Below are 21,456 nucleotides of genomic sequence, written 5' to 3'. Positions count from 1 at the left end.
AGTATTAACCATGAATTGAATGATATATACTCAGAGCTTTTTAAATGCAACATAGTGGTATGGCTGTCTACATAGGACATGTAGCGGATATTTTCAATTCCAGTTTTCACCCTATATCAGTCATTCCCAAAAAATGGGTACAATTCGAATGTAGACACTGTTAAGGTTCATCATAACCTTTTGGCTAAAATGGCCGTATTTACACCCCAAATTTTACTCTGAGTACAGCCTAACCAATACACCTGCAGCAGTTTTAAGGGATGGCAGGAACTAGATATATAAATTTTAAATGCATTTTATGTTTCAGAAAATTATAAACTTTTCTAGATTTTGCTATCCATTTTTTTTCGTTCCTGCAGAAGGTGCAAAAATTAACTAAGTAGTGAAAACGATTGAGAAGCTCCCCTCGTATAATCAATGTTGTGAGTAGTATTGATTTAAATGGACAATAGATGGACAATAAGACACCTGTTAACAATAGGTGATTTAACAGGTTTAAACTGTGTAACTGAGTGGACCGTATCAAATGAAACTCGGTGTTTGTTTATTTTGCTATCTTCTGCAGACTGGAAAAAAATGCACATCAAAATGCAGGTAAGTTTTTAATTTTCTGAAACGTAGACTTCATATAACTTTTATATACTAGTTCCTGCCATGCCTTAAAACTTTCCTGGATGTACCAGTTTGTCTGTACTCATAGTAATTTTTGAGGTGTAAACACGGCCATAATTTTCAATTCCTTATGATGAACCTTAAAAAATAAATTTCAACTGAGCAGAGAGAGAGTGCTGTTTTATTCTGTGTCTATATCTAGTCTGTCATTTTTTTAATTTTTACTTACACCATTTTAGTTGTTTTCAAGTTTTATCATTTTTTGTAAGACAAGGTAAGTATGAACGTATCGAAGGTTAGTAAGCATTGTATAAAGTCATCTTAAAAATTGTATTAAAGAAAAAACACAAGATTGAAATCAAGGCTCATGTGAAATGGGTTACATTTACCACCATAGCAAACTGATTTATACGTATTATTCTGTATATATTGAGAGCAAATACAAATTTTCAGGTCTGAATTAATAAAGCGTTTAAAAAGTAATTCAAATTAGTAGTTTTCACAACTTATTTAGTAATTAATTTAAATTAATGAAATGTTATGCTGTATAATATTTTAGTTTAATAATACAGCTTTCCATGAAAAACCCTTTTATATATGTTTTGAATCACTTGTATGCTTGTATTAATCCACACCCCATCTTTGTTACGGAGGTTAATATCAAACCAATATCTAAATGCTGATATAAAGTAACATTTAACTCTTTAATGCTAGCTTTTCTTAACAATTTATTGACATTACAAACTAAAAAAAAGTGTTTTCTATCAAGTTATATGTTTCTTTTAGTGAAATGGACTTGTTCTTGTCAAAATCTCCGCAACGGTTCATGAACTTGCACTCAAAAATATTTTTTACCTAAACCGAATAATATTCAAAATAATTTTATTAACTCTATACAGATAATGTTATCTTCCTTCACACTATAATGTATATAATATACTCAACTATGAAGTTTTGGGGCTAAATAGTTCCATTTCGAAAATTTCTAACCTCCGTTACGACATTTAAAACCTCCATAACGGACAATTCCAGTTCCTACCAACATCAAACATATAAATGAATGTAAATATTGGAATTAAATGACAAACAAGACAACAGAATTACACATTTTTCTTAGTAAATCCTTATCGAAGAAGAGTAAAATCATACTAGAGAAAAAAACTTTTTTTCCTTAAATTTCTATCCTCCGTAACGTAAATCAATGATGTCATCTATGATTGACATCACCTTTTGATATTAATTAGCGATAATTGATGGACTGATTTGGTATCTATAACAATGTACAAGAATTTCAATTGTAATGATGGTGTTTACATGCATGTTTACATTTTTAGCTCACCTGGCCCGAAGGGCCAAGTGAGCTTTTCTCATCACTTGTCGTCCGTCGTCGTCCGTCGTCGTTAACTTTTACAAAAATCTTCTCCTCTGAAACTACTGGGCCAAATCAAACCAAACTTGGCCACAATCATCATTGGGGTATCTAGTTTAAAAAATGTGTGGCGTGACCCGGTCAACCAACCAAGATGGCCGCCACGGCTAAAAATAGAACATAGGGGTAAAATGCAGTTTTTGGCTTATAACTCAAAAACCAAAGCATTTAGAGCAAATCTGACATGGGGTAAAAATGTTTATCAGGTCAAGATCTATCTGTCCTGAAATTTTCAGATGAATCGGTCAATCGGTTGTTGGGTTGCTGCCCCTGAATTGGTAATTTTGAAGAAATTTTGCTGTTTTTGGTTATTATCTTGAATATTATTATAGTTAGAGATAAACTGTAAACAGCAATAATGTTCAGCAAAGTAAGATCTACAAATAAGTCAACATGACCAAAATGGTCAATTGACCCGTTTAGGAGTTATTGCCCTTTATAGTCAATTTTTAACAATTTTTCGTTAATTAAAGTAATCTTTTACAAAAATCTTCTCCTCTGAAACTACTTGGCCAAATTAATCCAAACTTGGCCACAATCATCTTTGGGGTATCTAGTTTAAAAAATGTGTGGCGTGACCTGGTCAACCAACCAAGATGGCCGCCACGGCTAAAAATAGAACAAAGGGGTAAAATGCAGTTTTTGGCTTATTACTCAAAAACCAAATAATTTAGAGAAAATCTGACATGAAGTAAAATTGTTAATCAGGTCAAGATCTATCTGCCCTGAAATTTTCAGATGAATTGGACAACCTGTTTTTGGGTTGCGGCCCCTGAATTGGTAATTTTAAGGAAATTTTGCTGTTTTTGGTTATTATATTGAATATTATTATAGATATAGGTAAACTGTAAACAGTAATAATGTTCAGCAAAGTAAGATCTACAAATAAGTCAACATGAACGAAATGGTCAATTGACCCCTGTAGGAGTTATTGACCTTTGTAGTCAATTTTCAATCTGCTTCCTTTGTTTAATATTCACATAGACCAAGGTGAGCGACACAGGCTCTTTAGAGCCTCTAGTTTTGGGAATGACTGATATTCGAAATTGGTTTTGCAAAAGAATTTTTATATTTCCTTGCCACTCAGTTATTATAAGCACGTTTAGTGTTTCAAATTATCCCTGCTACATTTTCCAGTAAGGAGTTAATCTCATACTTGAGTGATTTAACAACCCACACAGTTAAACAGGAGGTTTCATCAATGTCAGTGAATAAAAGTAAATAGTATTTTTAAAATCTAAATAGTTAAAGCTTTTTACACTGTGACTGTATACAAATTGGCCAGTTATTGCCTAGTGAGGCTGCTACTGGGTTTAGGCTACATTGGCTAATCTGGCCCTGAACTCTTCAAGTCTTGGTGCAGCTGCTACTATGACTGGCAGTAGGTTTCAGTGTCAATGAATATTTGTTCTGCCTAACAGAAGTTCCAATGGAAACTTTATTATAAACGGTAACATCTTCTGACATCAGACTCGGACTTCTCTTGAACTGAATTTAACGTGCTTATTGTTATGCGTTTACTTTTCTATTTTGGTTAGAGGTATAGGGGGAGGGTTGAGATCTCACAAACATGTTTAACCCCGCCGCATTTTTGCGCCTGTCCCAAGTCAGGAGCCTCTGGCCTTTGTTAGTCTTGTATTATTTTAATTTTAGTTTCTTGTGTACAATAAGGAAATTAGTATGGCGTTCATTATCACTGAACTAGCATATATTTGTTTAGGGGCCAGCTGAAGGACGCCTGCGTGAATTTCCCGCTACATTGAAGACCTGTTGGTGACCTTCTGCTGTTGTTTTTTTATTTGGTCGGGTTGTTGTCTCTTTGACAATTTTCATTTCCATTCTCAATTTTATCATAATATCTATTCCTGTTGGAACAAATATTCTATACTTTTATTCCGTTGGGAACATATACTGTAATATTTATTCCGTTAGGAACATTTACTGTAATATTTATTCCGTTAGGAACATATACTGTAATATTTATTCCGTTAGGAACATATACTGTAATATTTATTCCGTTAGGAACATATACTGTAATATTTATTCCTGTGGAAATAATATTCCAGAATATATTTTCCTTTTGGAACTTCTATTCCGTGACACCAGTACTACCGGTAGTCTCTTATTAAATGGGGGGAAAAGGAGTCGATGTAAACTTTCTTTTTTGCTCTGATCTGACTAAGGCCTGGGGAAGTGTTGCTCTACTGGTTGAAGACAAAACATACTGTTTTGCCCTGTGCACTTTCAAGGATTAGATCAATGTTGTTCGATGGGGGACCAACACTGCGGACTATGCAACATATGTTACGGTTTATTTCTTCCTCTGTGATATTTTATCCTTTGGATAATTTGTCCCAGTATTTTTTTCCAGACTTGTTATTTTACAGGTACAGTTTTTCTAGAGGAGTAAAAATGTATCTGTGCTATGCGGATAGTATGTAACAGTATATATTATCCTTTGCATACTTCACATAACCTTGTGCAATAGAGTCCCATTAACTACTATGTAAGGTACTCGCAATCAATGTATACGATAAATGTTCATAAAATTCTCATGTTTATATATGATTCTGTTTATTTTCAGAAAACTGAGGAAAGTACTGAAGAGGATGAATCAGAATCAGAAGAGTCAGAAGAAGTAAGATGATTGACAGAGTTCTAAGTATTTTATTTAAACAAATATTAATTCATCTATCATGTCATGCACTAAGCTCATTTTAACATGGGTTGTGATTATATTTGGCCTTTTTATTTATACTGAGTGTTAGTGAGGTCAATGAGGTGTACAATGTTGACAGTTGTTATGATGGTGATGATGTTAAGATATACAAAGAGTGTTGCATGACAGAGTTATTTTGATTCTAATTAAAAAAATTACAACCTTTGCACTTTGAAGCAGACCTATAAGACACTTTCAAAGGGCAACAATTGTGATTTGATGTAGCCAAGACATTATAGAAAACAAACCATTTCTTAATTAAAATTCCATATGAATTATATTGAAAGATACATAACATTGTACACGAAATGTTCCTAAATTTCTTATTATAGTAAAAAAGATGAGCTATGCTGACATGGTAAATAATTTTATTTATCTGCAGTTTCCACTACAAATTTAGATTTATCTCTTTAGCTTTTATCCAGTTGACAGATGAATGTGTAATATTTTTTTCAGGAAGAAGAACCAAAGTTGAAGTATGAAAGAATTAGTAATGATTTAGTAGAAATATTAAAGAAAGACTGTATAAGCTGTTTAGCTGTGCACTCCAAGGTATGTCAAACATTCAGTCATGCTCTGGCAGGTTTGGTACATAATTTTGGTCTCAATTTAAGGAATAAAAGATTCTGATAAAAATTGAAAAAGAATGTCCTGCCAAAAAGTTCAGAAGTTAATCTTAATGTATATTGTATGAATCACAGAAGTATACTCTTAAGTGATATCAACAGGACACCATTAAGAAATCACTCAACATCCTAAGGTCAACTCACTGCCTTTAATGTTTTGTCCTCCAAAGTTGCTACATTGTATTTCTATATATATACGTTTGTCTGCTTTTATAGTTTGAAAGTTAGAAATGATAACACAATGACAACATTTTCAAAATACTGTTAAATATAAAACAATATTTGAAAAAGCAATGAAATGTTCATATAATTTCCTGAAAACAAGATACCTTTCTGTCATATTAAATATGTACCATAATGATGTCTGGCTATTAAAGATATTTTTGGTTTCCATCATAATGTTTACTATTTTCATCTAAATAAAGCTAAGTTATATTTTTTATCCAGTTTTTAGCTGCAGGAACACACTGGGGTATGATCTATATTTTAGACCACATCGGATGTCATATCAGGGATACAGAAATTACAGCAGTATGTACATACTAAAACCTCACTTACTTTCTTTGTAATATTATTTTTTATTTCAGTTTTTATGACAAAAAACCCAAAATGACATATATTGTAGCATAGTCTTATTAAATTCACATTCATGAAATGTGAGAGTGAAAATGTACAAATATTGTTTTGGATTAAAATAGCATTTCTATGATAATACAATTGTCCCAACACTTTATAATTGAGAGATAACCGTTCTGCACATGATAAATGTACATGTTCTTTTCAAAGTCATTTTGTGGATTTTTCTCTATAGTTTTTTTTAATCAGTGGTTCATAGATTTTGAGTTTGTAGTTTCGAGCATTGTGAATAATTCATTAAAGATAACAGGGTTTAAATTTTGTATGTCGGACACTCATTTCATCTATAACAGACTTATCAGTAAAGCTTTAAAAAAAATGTTAAATAGGCAATATAAAGTAGAATGTTGAAGAGCATAACTATTCATTGTAAAAAATATAAAGTTCTTTAAATAACAAGTTTGATGACTTTGGGGACACAAAAATTGTACATTTATAGGTTACTTTAAAGTATAAAGTCAGGTAATTTTGATTCTTTTATAATATAAACTAAATCAGTATCAAGATATTTCAACATTCAATGATTTTAATGTTTCAGGCTATTGAGGTAAAATATATGTGAAGTTATCCTGTGTTTATTCAATTTCTGTTCCAAAAAATACACAACACATAAAACCAGAAGTCACTTTTCATATCAGATTAAAGAGAAGCTTGATTATGACAAATAAGAAATTTTACAAAATTACGCATATCAGAACAAAATGTTGCCAAATTTTGCTCTCTCCAATAATTGACTTTTTTTTTTATTAAAGGAGACCATCAGAAATTGAAATTATATTTTATTGGTAAAGTAAACAGCATTTTTATCTCATATGAAAAGTTACTATCCAATTTTATTTGTTAAAATTTCTAGCTATAAAAGTGATAGTTTGTCTTGCTCAGTTTGGTTATATGACTTCTGTTACAATTGTTGGCTTACTTAATGGCTTCAGCTACAGACAATTTGAAATGCAAAAAGAATGTTCTCCATAGAAAATAAAAATCACCACAGTTGAGATATTTCTAATTACTACATTTAAAAAACAAACATTAAAGGTTAAGATCATGATCTACCAAGCACATGTTGTCCTTTAAGCACATTCCAATACCAATGCTTTCCTTATTTTATGTGCAGTCTTTCAAATAATTGCTTTAGACACAAAAAATATTAAAAACATATGTAATGTGCTGTCTTTTTAAATGTGTAACCATTTAAATGTGTAACTATGCACATAAAATAGGACTTCTATGATACATGCATATAAATTGCAGAAAACATATCTTTTACTTACATATATGTAGCTTTGTTGGTTTGAAATGTTCACTTTGAATATTTTTTTTTTTTTTTAAAGAAACAGAAATTACTATAATTTTTGTTAAGAGGACCAATTATTATTTGCTGTGACATAATCCACCATTACTATCGGTACTATAAAACTAAAAGATACATACTGGATTTAATATTACATGACATGTATTCATATATGGAAATAATGATATGCATTGAATATAGACACTAGCATAAAAGTTAGTTGTATATTTCAGCATTCTACAACTGTAAATCAGATTAGTATAGATGACCATGGAGATTATGTAGCCAGCTGTTCTGATGATGGAAAGGTATGAATATTTATAGATGACGAATGAGCTTTAGTTTATGTAAAGTTTGAAATGATAAAAAGTGGAAAAAGTACATGTTAATGATATCTTTTCAGATAAATGAACTTTTGGGGTTTACAAAATATGATTTCTCCTATAATTTATATTATTAAAGTCATTTTGAACATAATATACAAACAAAAACTTCAAGTCATCTGATTAATGTATGTTTACATTGTCTTCCGTATAATTTTAGGTGCTGATTACTGGTTTTTACACAGCAGAAAACAACCAATCATTAAACTTTGACAGACCCGTAAAAGCTGTTGCTATGGACCCTTTGTTTTATAAGCATGGAAGTGGTAAACATTTTGTAACAGGAGATGATAAGGTGATATATTGTCAATATTATAATTACTAGAAGATGTTCGCCAAATCGTGGTACAATTGGGCAAGTGTTGAAACAAAAAGTTTTCAAATTTCGCTGACTGTACGTCAACTGAGCCTGCACTAAAACATATGAGACAAAGATCAATAACTTTCATCAAATTTTGATATTTTCACAAAGTTAGGTGTTTTTTGTGTGTTCTGTAGAAAAATTATTGTTTCAAAGAAAAATTTAGAACAATCAATACACTACATTTATACGTCCTATCACAAATATTTCCGACTTTGTATGGTTTCAATGGACTCAATAAAATTGGTCTCCTCCTTTTGAAGTACAGATATGTAATGGTTAAATTTGTATTATATCTTGTCTGGGCTAACATGGGACCTAAGGAAAGCATTTCAAAATCAAATCCATGTGTGGATGCTAAGACTATAATGTACAGTGAAAATGTAATAGAAATTCAAAAATTACCACCAAAAGTTATAACCTTAATTTCAAAGTGCCTTCCCTGGGTACCATGTATGTTATAAAGGAACAGTTCATACATTGTGTTTGTAGTGGCCATAATACTTTTATATGAAATGCTTAGAGTAATTATTCAATAGATCTTTATACAAATTCTGTTATATGGTATTGTATTGGTATCTGTTTTACAAAAACTGTTTTTCAGTTAGTACTGAATGAGAAAGGAGGTTTGTTCAGCAGACACAGAACAACTGCTCTACATCAAGGAGAAGGACCAATCAGAGAAATTCAGTGGATTGGAGATTTCATAGCTTGGGCAAATGATCTGGTAATTATACAGATAAGTTTCTCAATTTTGAGTATGCAAAATACGAATTTGTGGTATAGTTAGATGTCACAAATATAGCAACAATCCAGCACTACTAAAAAGAAATAATTGCAGTAATTTACTTAAGAAAAAAAGTCCAGACAGTTTCAGCAATAAATAAATGGTTGCCAATCCTAAAATATGCAAATGTCATGCATGTTTTGGATAAAATAACTAAGAACTAAAAATTCATTCAAATTGTCAGTAAGCAAGTTGTGTTTAAATATCTTTGTGTATTTTTCCTTGACTTTATCTTAGATAAAACCAAATTTATATGAAAGATTAGGTCAGGTAATTTTTTTTTTAATATTTTTTTTTAATTCTATGTGAAAACAAGGAGATGTGGTATGATTTCTAATAAGATAACTATTATTCAGAGTTTCAAATGCATGACCAAGATATCTGTAATTAAAGGTCAACCTACAGCCTTTAACAATGAGAAAACCTATACAAAACAGTCAGCTATAAAATACTGATATGAAAATTGAAAACCAATTCAAATAAGAAAATCTAACATTCTAATTTGTAACAATACAATTTACCAAAAAAAGATATGATTGATTGATAATTGCCTAACACCACATCAGCACAAATAGGCTATATTGTGGTGAGAAATAAATATGAAAACAAGAACCTATCTACAATCAATAGGTTTCCAACTTATTTCAACTGCTCTTTCTATATTCATTGATATTAAGTTACTTCGTATAATAAAGCTATGATTTATTTTCTGTTTTAAGGGTGTAAAGATATACGATATGAGCACAAGATCAAGAATAACACACATACCAAGGGAGCATGCGTAAGTTATTCAAAAATATGGGTAATTGTTGTGAACCAAGGCTTCCAAAACGGTTATATATTCCGGACAATTGTAGTATATCTGTTAAAAGTCCGCCTGTTCAAAGCATGCATCGGTCATCTAGTTTTTAGTTTCAAGGCTTTTTCTGTCATTTTAACATAATTCTCGATCTTTTTGACCCAACCTTTTGCCTGTAACATCCACACATTTCCAGTCATAAAAGTGATATGATGATTAATCAAAACAACCCCTACTTCAATACTTCTAATTTTAATCAATGCTAATTAGGTGTTGGACAGCTGAAAACTACCTGTTCAGGTGACAGGTAAACTATTTTCAGTACCGGACATCAAATAAGTTAATCAGTCTATTCACAATTATTTTTGTACATTTCAGCAGTTTGTATCTAAAAGATTAAAATTATAAAAAATACATTTATAAACATGATTTGATGAACATGATGAAACATCTAAAAAGGTTTTAAATGAAAAATCGTCAGCATTACGTTGTATGAACAAGAACATATGTGCACAGGTGGGAAATTTAATTATGCATCCTACATTTCTTCGAAAATGCTAAAATTATTGTTGATACCTGTATCTAATGTTCATTTCAAGTATTTTGTTGAAGAAATAACCTGGAATGAGCTTCTTCACTCAGTTGTGATTTGAAAACGTACACTGATTTTAACTATCCGTTTATGGTCAAAAGTAAAGTTTTTGACAACGTCATTTTGCACAAATAAATAGTCTTAAGGCAGATATGAGCACACTGATGTACACATTTTGAATGATGCACTGCCAATTTTAACACTTTACGTCAGAACATCAAATTCATATCAAAGTAAAGTTTAATATATATTTTTTTTTAATCTAACGTCAATCATTGGGATGGCCATCTGATTACCATAATTGCCTTTTGTGACTTTGTCTTAGGAATTAAAATTGGGATCAGATATGTCCGGCTGGCTAAAAAAAAATGATGGAAGCACTGCTGTGAACATGCTATTATTGTTAAAACAAGTATTAGTTATGCTTCATATATATGTAGCTGGATAATAGCAAAAAAATCAATTGACACAGCATGTAGGTGGTTTTGGGGTACAAGGACCTAAAGCTGTTTTACAGATAGACTTTGATAAGAACTCATTAGCAGCATAATTGGTAGTTCCTTGTAACAATAACATTGTCTATGCTTTACAGGTTGTTAAAAGTAAGGGTTACATTTTAATATTTTGACAATTGTTTGAGAGTAACATTGACATTTTCTGACAAGCAATTGTTTTTCTTATAAAGATTATGTTTTCTGCAGGAGCTCTTTGTAAGAAATTTCATTCACAAAGGAAATTGTTCTTGAAATATACTTAATTGCATGTTTTGTATGAAATTTTTGTGAGATATTTTATTTTTCAGATACCGACCAGAGTTATATCGATGCAATTTGTGTTGGAGAAATGAAAAGACATTATTAATTGGATGGGCAGATAGAGTTAAGGTAAAAACATAAATTAAAAATAAATTAATCAGTTGTTTTTGTCAACTTGCACTTTTAAAACATTGAAAGTAACAGTGGCAGATGAGGCAAAGGTTTATAGAAAAATTACAACTTTGGGAATTTGCTTGGGTATTTGGAACTCAGAGTACAATCCATGTAGACTCAAACTTGGGCTGGCAATATTCAGTCTCAAAACCCTGGCTTAGTTGTCCAGGTGGTGATAATGTGCATGTAAATATTGCATCTTCTTATTTTTATAAAGTAACGTTAATGTTAATAGATTGTTTAAAGGAATATGGGAATATTCATTTATATCAACTGAAAAGATTTATAGACATACAGTGTTACTCAGCTGGTGCTACTTCTATATATGACATATACATTGTATTTAGGTGTGTGTGATAAAAGATAGAGTTCATGATGATGCAAGGAATTTACCCAGTAGATATGTGGAAATAGGTTAGTATTACATAGTGAATAGTGAAAAAAATATCTTTAAATAAAAGCAAATATTGACTGATTGCAAATGCCAGCTGCGAACTATTGAAATAGTCATTATAAACATATCTATGCCCTGTACATGTCCAATTCTGGTTTCTTAGGACTATGTATTTGCATTAACCAGGACCATAACCTTTCAGGGCAATACAAGGTATACAACATACAAAAAAAAATTGAAAATTGTTAGCTGTAGCTATGCGAAAGGAGATAAAAAGTATAAGAAAAACGTTAATTCAAAATCAAGACCATAAAGACTGATTTTGAACTGGCATTTTCTGAAGAAAATAGTGGGTCAACCTGGTTTTATAGCTAGATATTCTTCTTAAATGTATGACAGATGTTTAGAGTAAGAGATTGATAACGCATACTTTTATAGAGAATAAGCCCAATTATAATAGATGTAGCTACAATGAGATAGAAAAACAACAAAGCAAAATATTGATGAAGAAATGGGGAGAAATAAAGCAGGTAAGCTCTACTATCAAAAGAATGATTTTACTGTATTTATTTTACAGTTTATATGTTTAAAGTGGATTTTTTTGTATGTGGCATTGCTCCTCTTGGTACAGATTTAGTCATGCTAACCTATGACAAACCTTCAGAACAGGGAATCATACAGGTATGTATAAACCTTCAGAACAGGGAATCATACAGGTATGTATAAACCTTCAGAACAGGGAATCATACAGGTATGTATAAACCTTCAGAACAGGGAATCAAACAGGTATGTATAAACCTTCAGAACAGGGAATCATACAGGTATGTATAAACCTTCAGAACAGGGAATCATACAGGTATGTATAAACCTTCAGAACAGGGAATCATACAGGTATGTATAAACCTTCAGAACAGGGAATCATACAGGTATGTATAAACCTTCAGAACAGGGAATCAAACAGGTATGTATAAACCTTCAGAACAGGGAATCATACAGGTATGTATAAACCTTCAGAACAGGGAATCATACAGGTATGTATAAACCTTCAGAACAGGGAATCATACAGGTATGTATAAACCTTCAGAACAGGGAATCATACAGGTATGTATAAACCTTCAGAACAGGGAATCATACAGGTATGTATAAACCTTCAGAACAGGGAATCATACAGGTATGTATAAACCTTCAGAACAGGGAATCATACAGGTATGTATAAACCTTCAGAACAGGGAATCATACAGGTATGTATAAACCTTCAGAACAGGGAATCATACAGGTATGTATAAACCTTCAGAACAGGGAATCATACAGGTATGTATAAACCTTCAGAACAGGGAATCATACAGGTATGTATAACAGTAAAAAAGGAAACATTTGTCCAACCGCATTGAAACCTTATGAATTCTTTAAATATTTTACATGATTTTGTTAAAACTTTTAATGCTATGATTGTTTCATATGACAGTATCAACTAAAACTGGTAAAAAATCTCAAATTCTCATTATACAAACCTGCCTTAAAATGTGTTGCAAAACTAAAAAGAATGTTGGTTTATTTTTAACAACATTAAAATGAAGAATGCTTCTACTTACAAGCAACATAGGAAAAGAAAAAAAATGTGTATACCAAACACAGTCTTCAGTAAGTAAGTTGACATTTGCTATTGGAATGCCTTCAACATTTATCAAATATATCAATGAGAATAATTTTTCCACTGCTTATTATCATAATGAAAAATACATCAACATCTATGTTTAAACCTCAGGATAGTTTGTCCAAATATCCATAGCTACAGTAACACCATACATGTAAGACTATGATGTCATTTAATGTTTTATATTATACTTTAGAATAGTTCCTCCAAACGTCCTCAGTTACAGCTTATAACACCACACATGAAAGACTATGATGTCATTTAATGTTTTATATTATACTTTAGGATAGTTCCTCCAAACGTCCTCAGGTACAGATTATAACACCACACATGGACGACTATGATGTCATTTAATGTTTTATATTATACTTTAGGATAGTTCCTCCAAACATCCTCAGTTACAGCTTATAACACCACACATGGATGACTATGACGTCATTTAATGTTTTGTTTTTACTTCAGGATAGTTCCTCCAAACGTCCTCAGTTACAGCTTATAACTCCACACATGGACGACTATGATGTCATTTCCAGTGATGCATTGTCACTACGTGGCTATGAAGAATATAAATGTAATGATTATCATCTAGGTAAATATCCAGTTATCTGAATTGTATAAAAATATGCTTGTAATGCAGAAAATCTATAATTTCAAAATAAATATGTTCACATATAATGTAAAGTATTTCTTCATTCAGTAGTTTAAGGTATTGTTTTGTTGTGCTATAGACTGTTCTAGTTTTCTGTTTAAAGTAATTACTTGTTAATTTGCCTGGAACTCAATTTAAGTACATGGCATTGGGTTTATAATTAAATGATCAAGGGTCTTGCTGTGAGGTATTGCAAAGAATGAGAGACATAGACATGCTTGTACTGGTAAGGTTTAGAATTTTTACCTAAATAAAAAGATGTTTTGAAGAATCTGTAATTGAGAAAATCTTTTATTTATAGAATGTTTACCTGCAGAACTCTTTGTTTTGTAGAATATTAACCTAAATAAAAAAATGTTTTTTAGAATCTTTAACTGAATAAAAATTTTGTTTTGTAGAATGTTTACCAGAAGAAAATTTGTTCTATATTGTTAGTCCTAAGGATATAATTGTTTCTAAATTAAGAGACGAAGATGATCATGTGACATGGTTGATTGATCACGAACAATATGAGGTAGGAATGATTAATTTTACCCATGCTGAACAGGGGGTATACTGGTTTACTTCTGCCTTACCTATATTCCAAAATGTCTGTCCCACAAGTTTTTGGTCACTTTTTTACTAAGGAACTGCAAATCAGTGCTCCCTGAGGAAGCAAGCTTCACATGAGCATCATGTTCTTATCAACTGAATACTTACTGTAAATTCAGAAATTATTGCGAGGTTTTTATTATTGTGAATAATGCGACAGAGTTGTAAACGCAATAATTAAAACTCTCATTTTGTAATATTTTAACTGAATTAAGCATGACTTTTCTCAAAACCGCAAAAATTAAAATCGCATCTAAGTTTAAAATGACAAAATCGCAATAATAAATGCACGCAGTAATTTCTGAATTTACAGTACATATTCATACTTATTATGTATGACCCTGTATATAAATTTTGTCTCATTTTTCTCCACAACTCTAAATAAAGGTTTTCTGAAATTTGGAATCAACCTTCATTTCAACATGCATAAGTAAGTAATGTGTTTTTGTCTCCATCACTTGGTTCTTGTCTACCTAATACTCATAGCGGTTGTCATTAGTACACAATAGCCCACAGTTCAACTTGTTGTTTATATGAGAATAATTTTAAAACTGGGAAATGAAAAATAGTCTAGTATTTATGTTTTCAAATCTGATTTCTAAGGGAAAGGTTCTTATTTGCTAACTAGTCAAGATAGTCGACTTACCTCTGCTTCTCATTGATAGTGTTCTACTCGAAAACTAGCTAGATACCACTGTCTTCAATATTACTTTCGTTCTTTATTTAACGTATTTAGCTTACTGTAGAAGCCTGGTGTCCCACTCCAATAAAATTTAAAATCAATTGATGAATGGAAATTATAATAAAACCACAATGATCATTAGCAACTGTTCATAAATTTGTGTAACCTTAAAAGCTAATGTGTCTACATGTATTTTCTGAATCTATGTAACTCTTTTTCTATAGGAGGCATTGGCTGTGGTACAACAGAAGGAGAATACACTTCAGAAACATAACTTACAGGTAAGTTATATGTACTTATATTTGCATTGAAATATTAAATACATTTTGTTAAATCTCAATTGATAATGGTGTGTTTTTTAAACGAAATAAGCTTCTAACTCCATCCCACAAAGTTAATCTTGTCTTTGTAGACCAAATATATTTCTTTTCTGTATATCCTTTGTTGTTACATCTCCAAAGAACGTTATTGTTGCTAATTTGGTATGAATCACTCTGATAGATGTCAGACAATTTATGTTTGATTTCGATTGGTCAGGAATGATCTTATCTTAGCCAGTAAAACCAAATACTTTTGAATTTGTGTTTACTGCTTCTCTACTAAGCAAAAGAAAGAGCACAGAATGGTCTGCTTTAATTCAGAATTACGTGTTCTGGTAAGGTGATATGCCTTTCTACCTACTGTTGCATTGTTAACTAGCAAGTTAAAAATCTGGTTAATCATGTTAGTCTAATACAAAGCAGGGTAAACATTTTCATACTTCATTGACATGTTATTGTGTTGAGTATTTATTGATAAAAATTCATTGACTTTTCCATTTCTGCAAATATTTTTTGGAGATGACACCCCATGAACATCTTCTTTGGAAGACACATAATTTGGAAAAAAATATCATTTGCAAGTACAATGTATATGTCAGAGTATTGCATATTAATAAAATATTAAATATGTTTTTTATTTAGTCATTAGGAAAGGATTATTTAGATTTTCTACTGAGTAAAAGAGATTTTGAAAAAGCAGCACAACTTTGTGTGAAGATCTTAAGCAAGAATAAAGATAGCTGGGAAGAACAAGTTTACAAATTTGCAAAAATTAAACAGCTGAAGGTATGTTATAATTATAATTTAAGAGAACTTTGTAAATGTTGATAACTACCACAACTTTTACATGTTGTCTTTGAATTCAGTGTAGATCAATCGGGGCCTTTTATAGCTGACTATATGCGGTATGGGCTTTGCTCATTGTTGAAGGCCGTATGGTGACCTATAATTGTTAATGTTTGTGTCATTTTGGTCTTTTGTGGATAGTTGTCTCATTGGCAATCATACCACATCTTCTTTTTTATATAATGATGTAAAAACCCTCACTAACAATAAAAGAGGGACGAAAAAGATACCAGAGGGACAGTCAAATTGTGCTGCTTTTGTTCCAAATCATATTTCTTTATGTATTGGCTTAATATTTCATAATATCTCATTGAATTATTACCACCTTTACGTACATTCTACATTCCATATCTGTTTTGTCCATTTATAATTGGAATTTGTTTTATGATGTATTGATATATAATATACAATTAAAGCCTGTTGCAAAGGTGAATAGCCAAATTGTCAACCCAAAATGGATGTTTCACTGAGGATGCAGCCAAAAGTGAAATAACTTTTAGGGCTGACAATTTTGAATATTCATCACTTCTGATTGCAGAGACTGTTTTATTATACAGAGCTAATCATTTAAGGTATTTGTTGACCATTGAAGAAGAACTTACATTGTACTGCAATATCAAAACACTTCTGTTAGAAAATATATATATATATATGGGGTTCTTTCATCACTGTTGCCATTTTGTCTGTGACATTATTTTGATGGGAGATAACTCCTGTACAAATCAAGTAGCTCAAATGGTTTTTACTGGTGAATGATCGTGTTTTTTTATCGCTGGTTGCAAATTTCAGGGGTTATTCATCCTTCTTTGTATTTTAATGAAAATTAACCGAGTAATTCCATGTCACAAGCTCATGTATAAATTTTGAATCTTAATGCTCTTTAACTTCTTACTTTATTTGGCTTTTTGGGATTCGAGCATCACTGCTGAGTCATTTGTAGATAAAACGCACGTCTGACGTATATATAAAATTTAGTCCTGATAGTCCAGCAGCTAAGTCCAATATTATGGGACAATTGATCACTTTATGGTAAAAGCATGAAACTTTGCACAGTGTTAGTTATGATGCTTATAAACATTTTTGGATATGGAGCCATCAAAAAAAAATCCTCAATGGCCGCCAATTTCAAAATGGCCGCCAACAGTCATGAAGCAGAGTCCAAAACTATAGTATAATTTATCATTTTAAAATTAAAGCATAAAACTTTGCATATTGCTAGTCATGATGATTATTTATCTTTTCTGAATGTGGAACAATAAAAAAAAATCCATAATGGCCGCCAATTTTAAAAATGGCCGCCAACAGTCATGAGGCAGAGTTCAAAAATATGGTATAATTTATCATTTGAAAATAAAGCACAACACTTTGCATATTGTTAGTAATGGTGCTTATTAATCTTTCATGTATATGGAACAATTAAAAAGAATTCCATAATGGCCGACAAATTCAAAATGGCTGCCAACAGTCATGAGGCAGAGTTTCCAAAAAAATGGTATAATTGATCATTTGAAAATAAAAGCACAAAACTTTGCATATTGCTGGGTATGATGCTAATTAATCTTTTCTGAATATTGAACAATCAAAAATAATTCCTTAATGGCCGACAATTTCAAAATGGCCGCCAAAAGTATTATAATCAGAAACTATATCGTGTATATCTAGAAAGCTATTAACAATCAACAAATATTTGTGCTTTGCAAAACTTTCAGGATTTCTGGTCATCAAATCTTGAATTACGGTCATAGTTCTTACAACATGGCTACTGAAAAGATATACAGGGTATCAAATGTAGAATATGACAAACCGACTAAATCAAATAATATTGATTGGGCAAATTGCATCCTATGTTAAGAAATTATAGATGAAAAACTTATAAAACTATTGTTTTTCTGTTTGTCTTTTTCATTTTTAGCCTTGGCGCTGACAGTTTGTTTTAGATTTATGAGTTTGACTGTCCCTTTGGTATCTTTCGTCCCTCTTTTATATGCCTATTTGATTCTAAACGTCTCAATGTTGGTGCTGGTTATCAATCTTTAGCTGACAATATTAAGAAGTTTCATGAATAACGATTGATGCCTGAAGGCATTAATGTGTGCATTGAAAACTTAGATGAGGAATCTGGAATAGCACAGTCTTTCATTGACCAAAAGACATGTTGGCATAAATCTTGCAACTTAAAACTGTACATGACAAAATTGAATAGAGAAGAGAAACGAACCTCACATGAGAGAATAGATAATAAAGCAACCACATCTGAAAGATAACTAGACAAAGCCTTTCAGTTTAGTCCACCAGTAACCCGTCTGTGTGCTTTTTCTGTAATGAAAATGGTCAAGAAGCTCTTCATGAGTCCTCAACGTTTGAACAAGATACACCTGTGATATAATGTGCAGTAAAATTAAATGACACATTGTTACTTGCAAAGTTAAGTGGTGGTGATCTAATTGCACATGAAGCAAAGTACCACTTTAAATGTTTAGTTTCCTTATATAATCGTGCATCTCGAATTGAAAGGAAAAATGATAATGTCGAATCTAAGAAGGATCAAAGTCAAATCCATGGTATTGCATTTTTAGAACTTGTCTCTTATATAAATGAAACAAGGTCATGCAATGAGACCATACGTGTTTACAAGTTGTCAGATCTATGTAAACTTTATACGGAAAGAATACATGTCTAGGTGCAGATGTTTCATCTCGATTTAATAGTACACGACTGAACACAGAATTGTATCTTATTTCCCTTACTTAGATGCTTACAAACAAGGCCTTTAAAACATTCTTGCTTTCAAAGATGACATTGGTCCTGCATTGAAGAGAGTCTGCTTAGAAGACTTTGATAACGAGTTTGTAAACATATCAAAAGCAGATAGGTTTGTTCGTAAAGATACTTTTGCATCAAATTCAGAATTTAAAGAAACCTTCCCAAAGGGATTTCAAGAAGCTTCTGTACCCCAGTCATTGCTTTCTTTGGTCAGTATGATTCAGTCTTGACCCAACATTCAGGATGGTCCATATTCTCAGTCGACATTAACAATAGTACAACTTCTGATTTATAGTTGTACAGAGAACCTATCCAACCGTCACATGAAAGATCATGAACCTCCAATTTGTGCTTATTTGGGAATCATGATCCACTGTCAGACAAGAAAACATGATCTAGTAGATACTTTCTTTAAACTTGGACTGTCTGTCTACTACGACCGAGTGTTAGAAATTTTAACTTTCATGGCCAATGATGCTTGTCGTCGTTGTGTCCAAGAAGGTTTTGTTTGCCCTACCAATCTACTACAAAATGTATTTACTTCATATGCTGTAGACAACATTTATCACAATCCAAGCAGTATCTTGTTAAAAGATTCATACCATGGTACAGGTATATCTTTATTGCGTATTAACATATTTCAGAGGGTGCTCAAGGCGTTGTTCAAACATTTGACCAATCTGAACCTATGTTGAAATGCCAGTCAAAGAGAGTGTCTCTTTACCAGAGAGTTATTCAAATCTTCCACCAGCTGTACTAAGATTAGTGAAACAGATATCCCATTAGTTGAAGGAGAACTTTCCATTGATATGTCCTTATTCCCAGCTGAATTAAAAGGGGAATTCAAATGGCTGAACAGCTGTGGATAGGATTTGGCACTGGAAAGAACTTTCGATATATTTCAATTAATGGATTGTGCCTTGCTCTAGGACCATTAAAATTGAGATTCTTTCCACTGTTCAATTCATTTACCGGTTGTGACAGTCTCATCTTTTTCTGGGAAAGGTTAGAAATCAGCTTGGGATACATGGTTCGTATATGAGGACTTACAAGTCAGAAGCATTTCTGCAGGTTATTGAGAATTCAAATGAAGTGGAAATTTTAAAAGTGTTTAAAAGTAATAGAACGATATGTTGTGCTTTTGTATGATCGGTCTAGTACAGCTAATATGGTGAATGAGTAGCGTACTAAATTATATTTTTCACGCAGAAGACAAGAACAATTGACAATATTCCTCCAACACGAGATGCACTTCTTCATTGAACATACGAAACATGCAGCTTACCAAGGTAGTGTTATTTGGGGCAATTGTTTAGTTGCAAATCCAAGTATGTCATCACCAGATTTATTTGGTTGGCAAAAACTTGATGGTACCATTCTGGTCTATGCTTGCTGTAGTTTCAATGTCATGCATGTAAACTCTTGAAAGCAGCATTTAAATGCACAGCATTATGCAACTTCCTACCGGACTGTGAAAGAGAAATTGATTGAGACTATGCTTTCTTTTGATTTTCCTGCATTTGTATCATATTTTAATTATAATTTTAATCTGTTGTTATGTTAAATAGTTACTTGTTAGTTTTTCTTTATTTCTTATATCATTTCTAAAAAAGAAATACTCTTTGCACAGATTCAATACTGCATATGTTGAATTTTGTTTTCATTTCAGGAAAATTGTGAAATTTTCCAAGGTCATTCATAACCTGTAACTGTGAAAAATAAGAACTCGCCAAAGACGCCATTTTGAGTTGTATCGGCCATTTTTATGTCATAGTTAATGTCACCTGTTACAGTAAATAATAATATGTTTGTTTATACGTGCTTGTATTGAAATAATTGATCCATTATTTTTTTATTATTTTTATACCATATTTAAAACAAACGTCAAATTTTGACATGTTAAACGGCGCCATTTTGAATATTGCCGCCATTTTGAAAATATTATCTATGCACCCAGGTATTAATGATACATTGTAGGCCCTTGTCGATATCAATTTGATCAGTTTCACGGATTTGGTAACTTTCTAGCACACAATGATGGTGTATACATACGAATACTGTCAAACTTAGACATTTTGACCCGCCATTTTAAATTTGGACGCCATTTTGATGATTTCTGTATTATAAGGTTTAAAAAAATAATAATTGACATATCATAAGTGTATTTCCTTAAGTTTGTGACATCTTCTGGACTCATTAAAATGGAATACTTCATCAAGTGAATTATGTTATACTTATGTCGGCCATCTTGAATTTGGCGGCCATATTTGATTTTTTTTTCGTGGCTCCATACCTGAATTTTTTCTAAACCCCTTAATCTGTCACTATGCCAAGTTTCATGCTTTTACCATAAAGTGATCAATTATTCTGATATCCGCTGGACTATGATATCT

The 21,456-nt window shown here is 31.7% G+C and overlaps 1 protein-coding gene across 1 annotated transcript in view; it reads left to right on the top strand.

The window, feature by feature from the left end:
• Nucleotides 1-4,616: 4,616 nt before the first annotated feature.
• Nucleotides 4,617-21,456, top strand: part of LOC134704808 (vacuolar protein sorting-associated protein 41 homolog) — a gene marked incomplete at its 5' end in the record, with an annotated part of 39,586 nt that continues 22,746 nt past the window's right edge. The window contains 14 exons of the mRNA XM_063563590.1: nucleotides 4,617-4,679; nucleotides 5,217-5,312; nucleotides 5,834-5,917; nucleotides 7,547-7,621; nucleotides 7,857-7,991; nucleotides 8,662-8,784; nucleotides 9,564-9,625; nucleotides 11,038-11,119; nucleotides 11,512-11,578; nucleotides 12,136-12,239; nucleotides 13,675-13,801; nucleotides 14,260-14,375; nucleotides 15,359-15,415; nucleotides 16,097-16,240. Coding sequence (XP_063419660.1) covers nucleotides 4,617-4,679; nucleotides 5,217-5,312; nucleotides 5,834-5,917; nucleotides 7,547-7,621; nucleotides 7,857-7,991; nucleotides 8,662-8,784; nucleotides 9,564-9,625; nucleotides 11,038-11,119; nucleotides 11,512-11,578; nucleotides 12,136-12,239; nucleotides 13,675-13,801; nucleotides 14,260-14,375; nucleotides 15,359-15,415; nucleotides 16,097-16,240 — 1,335 coding nt within the window. The remainder of the gene's footprint in view (nucleotides 4,680-5,216; nucleotides 5,313-5,833; nucleotides 5,918-7,546; nucleotides 7,622-7,856; nucleotides 7,992-8,661; nucleotides 8,785-9,563; nucleotides 9,626-11,037; nucleotides 11,120-11,511; nucleotides 11,579-12,135; nucleotides 12,240-13,674; nucleotides 13,802-14,259; nucleotides 14,376-15,358; nucleotides 15,416-16,096; nucleotides 16,241-21,456) is intronic.

The sequence above is a fragment of the Mytilus trossulus genome, chromosome 2 (genome assembly GCF_036588685.1).
Source record: "Mytilus trossulus isolate FHL-02 chromosome 2, PNRI_Mtr1.1.1.hap1, whole genome shotgun sequence".
In the NCBI taxonomy this organism is placed as follows: domain Eukaryota; kingdom Metazoa; phylum Mollusca; class Bivalvia; order Mytilida; family Mytilidae; genus Mytilus; species Mytilus trossulus.
The sequence above is the reverse complement of the archived record's forward strand: the minus strand, read 5'-3'. Positions and strand labels throughout refer to the sequence as shown.